Below are 8,041 nucleotides of genomic sequence, written 5' to 3'. Positions count from 1 at the left end.
ACCGGAATCTGGCCTCAATACGGCTGGATTCCAGCTGTCGTATATCACCATCACAACAACAACAACAACATCATCATCATCATAATAACATCAAGTTCAAATCAAGAAAAAAAACATCTTGAGACGTACCTCGTGTCGTGTCGGTGTCGGTGCTCGAACGATGTTTGAATGCTCGGGGGTGATGCTCGGAAGGTGTTTGTGTGTGTGTTTGAATTTTGAAATGTTAACAATAATGGGGGCAGCTGGGCATACGGGTTTTTAAAAGGGGGTAATACGCCGCATATAGTACTACTATACACGACGTATTAGGCCCCTTTTAAACCCTCTTTTGTTTAAAAGGGCCTATTATTATATTAGATTATTATTATTATTATTATTATTATTTCAATTATTATTTATTATTATTAGTATTTATTATTATCATATATGTGTGTGTGTCAAACCATATTTAAAAGAAGACATCATATAAGTAACCAGAAAACAAAAGGTCAAATTTTGCTTTCAATATATGTGTGTGTCTATATATATACATTGATACAAATGTTATTACAACTTTCAATTTATATTAATTGTAGGACATGTCCTATGCTAGGCCTGGCTTATGTGTTTAAACTCACTCAAACGCTGTTCGGAATGTGTTTTCCATTCGAGCGCCTCTCGTTGCGGCTTTCTTTCCCAATTACAGTCCGGCGACGACATTGGGAAATCCCCTTCCAGTTTTATATTTATCCAGTGATTACCTCCCCAATTAGCGATGCATATAACTGGTGGATTCGAAATCATGTCAAGACCGAGTCTCAACGGAAAATACGCCTCAGTGTCATTGCCGTGTATATTGACTAGCACACACCCATATGCCTGAGCAACCAGGTACCCATGAGGGGGGGGGGGTACATAGAACCAACGAGTCTCTGGTGCCGGTCTAACTGTGTTGAACCAGTCCAGCTTGGAACCAACCGTATCATATAAATGAGGATCCTCTCTGTTGAACATTGCCCTCCACCATGCTTCGTTTGTGTCCATCTCGTTCATCAATCCACGCATAACTTCACCCCAGTATTTCGGATGCACCCCCAAACCCTCGGTGATTGCTCGGAAACCGCAATTACGGTTTGGGCTTAAGTCTTTGATGTCTGAGATGAACGGCTGTGCACAGCTGGGAATAACGCTCTTAAACCTTTCTATCAACAGTACTTGCGCTGGAGAATCCATTAAAGGAAACCCAAGGAGAGCTTCCGTAGGTTTCGATGTCTTAAGTCGCATACTCGGAATTTTAAACCGCGACTGAGACTGGGACAATGAACGAGACAGCGAGGGGGTGGGTGTAGGAGCTGTGTTTAGGGAGATCGGGAGAGGGTGTGTAGGAGCTGTGCCTCGAGGGATCTGGTTTTTTGGGACGCCCCCGAGGATCCTCTCTTTTTTTGGGCCCCTTCTTATTTGATCTCCCTGGAAGAGCAGATAGGATCTTCGAGAACAAACTTTTCTTTTGATTACGGTCCTTTATGGACAAGAGCGTATTTCTGATGTAGCATGTCTTAATAACCGATTTTCTCCTAACAAAACGTAATGTAGCATGGCTTACTTAAAAACGCAACTAACAACTTCATACTAAATAAATATATATAACGTAACCTGGTTTAAATTTGGTAAACCCGACGAGCTAGGCTGATCGTAAGGTTGTTCAAGCTGAAGATGATAGCCGACATACTCCTAACAAAACACAATGTAACTTGTCTTAGTTAAAAAAGCAACTAACGACTTCATACTAAATAAATATAAAGCGAAACGGGTTCAAGTCCGGTAACCACGACGTTCTAGGCTGATCGTTAACGGCGTAACCCGTCTTCTCCTCATTCGACTCTGAAAATAAATGGTTAAACCACGACATTGTGTGTATATGTTACAAATTATTTGTTGTGTGCATGTGAGTTTGATATATTATAACGATGATCGAATGTATGTATATATAATAAAAAAGAGAAAGGATAGAGAAGGGGGAGCCGGGATCCAATAATTCAAAGGGACTAATACGCCCCGCATAGCACTACATGGGTCGTATAATGGTACGATTTGACAACCTAGGATTGCTTTTTGCAGTCTTAGGTTGTACAACCCTAATACGCCGCGCAGGGATCTATATGTGGCGTATTAGGGGGTGTTTGGGGTGTCCCCAGCACAACCCATCTATAATCTAATACCCAAAATCTTATCTCACTCTACCAATAAACAAAATTAATCATAATGATGTGTCATAATCACATTAAATCTTAATTTTTAATCTCTATTCTCCTTAATCCATGCTATCCATGAGTTATGGGTTGAAATCAATTTGGTAATTGGGTTATAAAATAGTCAATTTACCGTTTTAATATTCTAATATTTCATTTCATTCATACTAGCTTTCAATGGGTCATTGGCCAAAACATTTTGACAATTGGGTTAGAAATTGAAAGTAATATATTGATTGAAGATGAAACAAGTAGAAATATGGAAAACAATTAGAAAATAATATAGAACGATATTTTTCTAAGGTTGTTTTGTTCCTTCGATGTCCAGTTTTTCTCATGAACATTATATGTTGCATTATTCAGGGTAACAACATACATGGTCTAAATTTGTTTATATTGGATGATGATTTGAATATTGTGATAAAACAACAAATGTTGTATATAAAGAGATTTATCAAATTTAAAATTTGAGATTCCAGACTTCTTGTTGTTTGTACAATATATATCATTTCTTTTTTACCTTTAATTTTGTTCATTTAATTTAAATAACAAACCTTTTTTTTTCATTTAACAAATCTCGTGTAATACACGGGTTCAAAAGCTAGTAAATAATATCCATAAACCGACTCTTGAATATTCTTAATCCAAATTGAACCTCATACAATATTTTGAATATACGAGCTCAAACAGTTACAGAACTTGAACTTTTAAATAAGGAGGCAAAAATATTAGAATTTAATATTGAGACATATAAAAAACCAATATTTTTTATCAAATAAATATCATAAAGCCTAAAATAAAAACATCTTTTTAGTTGGTTTGGTTTGGGGGTTAAGCTATTCTACAAAGGCCAACAAAAATAAAAAGTGTGAGAAGCCATAATTAATTTACATGCGTCAAGTGAGAACCAAAAGAAAAAATATATAAAATTAATAGCACATATTTTATATCTCCACATGCAAGTCATATGTCAATTCTTCCATCATTTTAAAACGTCTATAACTTTTTTCATATGATATTTAAAAATTTTTATCATAATAACAAACGTTTTTTTATTTTTAATATGAGTATAACTTTGCTATATAATAATTAAAACAAAAATTACGTCATTATATCTTTTTGTTTGTAATCGTGTCTTATTAGTCATTGTCTCTTTTAAATCATAATATTAATAACACCGTTGTGTAATCATATGTAAATCTAATGATAAAATAACAATAAATTATCTAATACATAAAACACAATGATGAATATATATTACACAATAATCTGAAACGTAAAACATAATGGTGAATACATATAACACAATGACCTGAAACGAAAAACGTAATGGAAACTACATATTACACAATAATATGAGCATAATACACAATGAAAATAATTCTTTTTTTCTTAAATTAAGTGAATTTCACATGTTAATCCCGAACAAAAGACAATGAATATATTACACAATGACTAAAACACAATGATAAGTAGAAAGACACATGATGAACACAAAGACACAATGACGAACAAAATACACAATGATGTAATCTTTATTTTAATTTTTATCTTTAATATGAGTAACAATTGAAAAACATAATGACCAAAAACTATAACATTATGCATGTAAAAACTCAATTAAGATTACCAATGAATAACCAATTATACAATATATATAAGCCCACTATTTTTTTTATTTTTTATATAAGCCCGTCTAGCTCAGTTGGTAGAGCACAAGGCTCTTAACCTGGTCGTCGGTTCGAGCCCCACGGTGGGCGATTTATTTTAAACTTTTCTTTAAAAATTTAAATAAAATATAACAATTTGATACTCATAATAAAGATAAAAAAAAATTATTATTATGGTGAATTTCATTATTTTTTTTAAATGTTGTATGAAAAAATTATGAACATTTTAAAATGATGGAGTAATTGACATGTGTGTGACATGCAGGGAGAGAAAGTTAAACAAAAGTGGGTAATTACCTTATATCATTCCTATCTATTTTTCCTCTTAAATCAATCTCTGTCATTCAAAAATGAGATCATTAATGGATTCTATTCTTTTTGTTTTACCATTTTTATTTTTGTTGTTTTTTTCTTTTAATTTTATCATTGGTTTAGGCTATCAAAAATCATATATTTATCAAAAGTATATATATGAGCTATATTAAGAAGTCTAAAGCCCAAAAATAGAAGAGCCGGAACCCCTCCTCGTCCCCTTTAAAATTCCGCCCTTGAGCCCAACCGAACATACGTAGAAAACGCTCTCCTAATACTTTGTTCTAGTGTTTGTGTTAAAATTTCCCATCTTAGTTTGAAATAAATTAATCAAATATAATAGCACTTTACACTCAAAAGTAGAAAACAAGCGAACACTCTATCCGTAAAATATTATTGACTCTCATTCAAAAAAATATAAAATATTATTGACAAACACCAACGTTCAAATTCGAATTCAAAAGCCACATGCTAAAAGAGTGCTCAACATTCAAAATGAAAATCAAAATCTTAAAAAAAACAAGACCCTTGTGAAACCCAAAGCCTTCACATTAACACTTCCACCCCCTCATCTTTCAAACTCATCCCAAACCAACCCCTCATTCAAGGCCCAATGTATTAAAACAGACAAGAGCCCCGTGGGGCCCAGCACTTGTCCGCTCCTAATGAATACCTGGTTTAATCCAACGGCCAGGATCAACCTTATTTCAAATCACATTCTTTCCCTCTTTCAAAAGTACCATTAAATAACCCCCTCAATTCCTCTGCTTTTTAAACCCTTCTTTTGTTCTTGTCTGACAAAATCAAACGGATACCTTCGTTCAAAATCAAATTAAGTCAAGATTTCGATTTGGGTTTCTTGTTCGATTAAAACCCACAAACGCCGTTCGATTTCTTGCGTTTTTGTTCGTCAATTTTAAAACCCTAGTTTCTGCAATCTTGATGTCAATGGTGACTAATAACCGGAAATTGACCGGGACAACGTCGTCTCTGGCAAAACGGCAGGCGTCGGAGAATTTCGCCGGTAAATCGGCGGCGGTGCCGCCGTGTATGGCGAAGAAACGCCCTGCTCTGGCCAATGTTACAAACCAGAGGCCATCGTCTGCTTTGGTATAACTAAATTCTTTAATTATTATGTTTGATTTTTGTGGGTTTCTTGATAATCGATCGTTAGTTGTTGTCGATCGAATGTCTGTTGTTTTGATTTTGGTAAACGATGATGATTTGCAGTTAATTGATTTTGGGTTTCTTGAATTAGGGTTTCGTTTATTTTTTAGTAATCTTGATAAATAATGATGACTACAGTAAATTAAAGTTTAAAAGTTGTTTTAATTATGATAAAAGATGATGAACCCAGTAAAGTATATTGATTATGGGTTTCTTTATTTTTTTTATCGATATTTAATATTCAAGAACTTAGGGTTTGAAAAAGGAGAAACTAATATGGGTATTAATTAACTGTGTTTTGATCAGATGGTACCGAGTGTTTCCAAGGTCGGTGACTCAAAAAAAGGATCTGTGGTTGCTAATAACGGTTTGAGTAAGAACACAACCATACCCAGAAAAGATGAAACTGTGTCCAAGATTTCAAAGCTCAATGTTCCTCCCGTTGTCTCTCCGTCTAAATCAGACGGGTTATCGGCTTCCATGGACGAGACGATGTCGACTTGTGACTCGTTAAACAGCCCTGATGTTGAGTACATTGACAGCAATGACATTGCAGCAATCGAGTCGATCGAGAGGAAAACGAGCAGCAAACTCAACATCTCAGATCATGTGGAACAAACTGGTGAATTAATAATTTATAAGTTTTCATGTTTAACTTATAAATTAATATACTTAACATGTGTTACATTTGTTAACAGCTAATGTGTGCAAAAGGGAGATACTTGCTGAGATTGGAACAAATGACAAGGTGGTTGATCTTGATGTGGATTTCGTGGACCCGCAGTTGTGTGCGACGATTGCTTGTGACATTTACCAGCATCTTCGTGCATCCGAGCTGAAAAAGAGGCCTGCGGTTGATTTCATGGAGAAGGTGCAGAAAGATATTAATGCTAGCATGCGTGCGATCTTGATCGATTGGCTTGTGGAGGTTGCTGAAGAGTACAGGCTTGTGCCGGACACGTTGTATTTGACCATTAACTACATTGACCGGTATCTTTCTGGGAATATAATGGACCGCCAACGGTTGCAGTTGCTAGGTGTCGCGTGTATGATGATTGCCTCGTAAGTGGTTTTTTAAATTTCTTGTGTTATTTGAATTATATGCATATTTTGGTTAAAAAGAAATTGAAGTAATAATTTGAATAATGTTTCAGGAAGTATGAGGAGATTTGTGCACCACAGGTGGAGGAATTTTGCTATATAACAGATAATACATACTTCAAAGATGAGGTGTGTGTGTGTGTGTTTTGTGATTGAAAATAACTAATTGTTAAGAGGGTTCATTTGACTAACAAGTTTGTCTTTTGGCAGGTGTTGCAAATGGAGTCCAAAGTTCTGAGTTTTTTGAAGTTTGAATTGACAGCCCCAACAGTTAGGTGTTTCTTGAGAAGATTTGTTCGCGCTGCTCATGGTGTAAATGAGGTAAAAACTTAACTTTTGGACTTCGCGATAACGGGTCGGTTTCTATGAGTAAACGGGTCAGTCAATGTGCATTATTTTTGTTCCTATATTGGTTAATTTAATCATTGGGCTATAATGCACTTTTATACTTTTTAAAGAGTTTGTAATTGTATGAGTAAATGGGCTGGTGACTGGTCAAAGAGTGTTATTTGTGTTTTCTATTGGATCAAGTGGGCCCAATTAGATTATGGGCCATAATGACTTTTTTAAAATGAAAAGTTGATTATTTTTAAAAGTTTTAAAGGCAAATGTTTTCAGAATGGCCCAAATCTAAACTGGACCCACTTGACCCAAACATGTTTTTAAACCGTTGCTCAACCCGTCCATTTTTGCAGGCTCCATCAATGCATTTAGAGTGTTTGGCGAGCTACATATCCGAGTTATCACTTGTGGAGTATAACATGCTGCGTCATGCCCCGTCTCTTGTTGCTGCATCTGCGATATTCTTAGCAAGATTCATACTTTTCCCATCCCAAAATCCTTGGGTATGTCCCGTCCCATTCGAGCTCAAAATTATTATTTCTTCAAAGTTTTAATTATAAATTCATAATAATTCTGCAGAACCCAACATTGAAGCATTACACTCAGTATGAGCCATCAGAACTGTTTGAATGTGTCAAGGCTCTGCATACACTTGTTTCTGAATGCCCGAATTCGAGTTTGCCAGCAATTAGGGAAAAGTACAGTCAGCATAAGGTAAGTAAATTTGATAAAAATATTATTTTGGTGATATTTACATGGGTTTGAAATTAATTAATTTAGTGTTTTTTTTCCATGTGTAACGGTACAAATTTGTTGCAAAGAAGTATTGTCCTCCGTCCATACCAATGGAGTATTTCATGAATAACAACTAGTTGACAGATGGCATGAAGGCAAGGAGTAGTGTTTGCAGAACAAATGGTTAACTGAGATGAGAAACTGCAATTTTTTAGTTCAATGTTTTGTTGGAAGGTTGCTTTTGCTTCATTTCATGTTAATGGTGCTCTTGTGATGATGAATGATGGATGATGGTGTATTAGAATCTTGAAGATAATAGATGCTATTTTTTTTTTCTTACTTCTGTTCTAATTCAAAATAATGAATTAAATGTTGGTGATAAATGAAATGTTTATACACATATATATAATAATAATTTTTTAAACATGTAGAAATAAGTGTATGATATGTAGGGGTGTGGTATAAAGTTAAAACCGGCAATAACGA

At 34.8% G+C, this 8,041-nt stretch overlaps 2 protein-coding genes and 1 non-coding gene across 3 annotated transcripts; 2 read left to right on the top strand and 1 right to left on the bottom strand.

The window, feature by feature from the left end:
- Positions 1-588: 588 nt before the first annotated feature.
- Positions 589-1,212, bottom strand: LOC143624295 (uncharacterized). Its single transcript, XM_077094997.1, has one exon. The coding sequence runs from the start codon at positions 1,210-1,212 to the stop codon at positions 589-591; it is 624 nt and encodes a 207-aa protein (XP_076951112.1).
- Positions 1,213-3,918: 2,706 nt separating this feature from the next.
- On the top strand, positions 3,919-3,988 carry TRNAK-CUU (transfer RNA lysine (anticodon CUU)). The gene has a single exon. It is a non-coding gene; the product is annotated as a tRNA-Lys (tRNA).
- Positions 3,989-5,009: 1,021 nt separating this feature from the next.
- On the top strand, positions 5,010-7,585 carry LOC143624294 (cyclin-A1-1-like). Its single transcript, XM_077094996.1, has 7 exons — positions 5,010-5,320; positions 5,684-5,999; positions 6,076-6,439; positions 6,532-6,607; positions 6,689-6,799; positions 7,174-7,323; positions 7,400-7,585. The coding sequence occupies exons 1-7, from the start codon at positions 5,153-5,155 to the stop codon at positions 7,583-7,585; spliced, it is 1,371 nt and encodes a 456-aa protein (XP_076951111.1). The 5' UTR covers positions 5,010-5,152.
- Positions 7,586-8,041: the final 456 nt, after the last annotated feature.

This window comes from Bidens hawaiensis, unplaced genomic scaffold, assembly GCF_021521415.1.
Source record: "Bidens hawaiensis isolate Kalapana, Puna unplaced genomic scaffold, B.hawaiensis_p1.1 tig00003760_1, whole genome shotgun sequence".
Lineage (NCBI taxonomy): Eukaryota > Viridiplantae > Streptophyta > Magnoliopsida > Asterales > Asteraceae > Bidens > Bidens hawaiensis.
The sequence above is the reverse complement of the archived record's forward strand: the minus strand, read 5'-3'. Positions and strand labels throughout refer to the sequence as shown.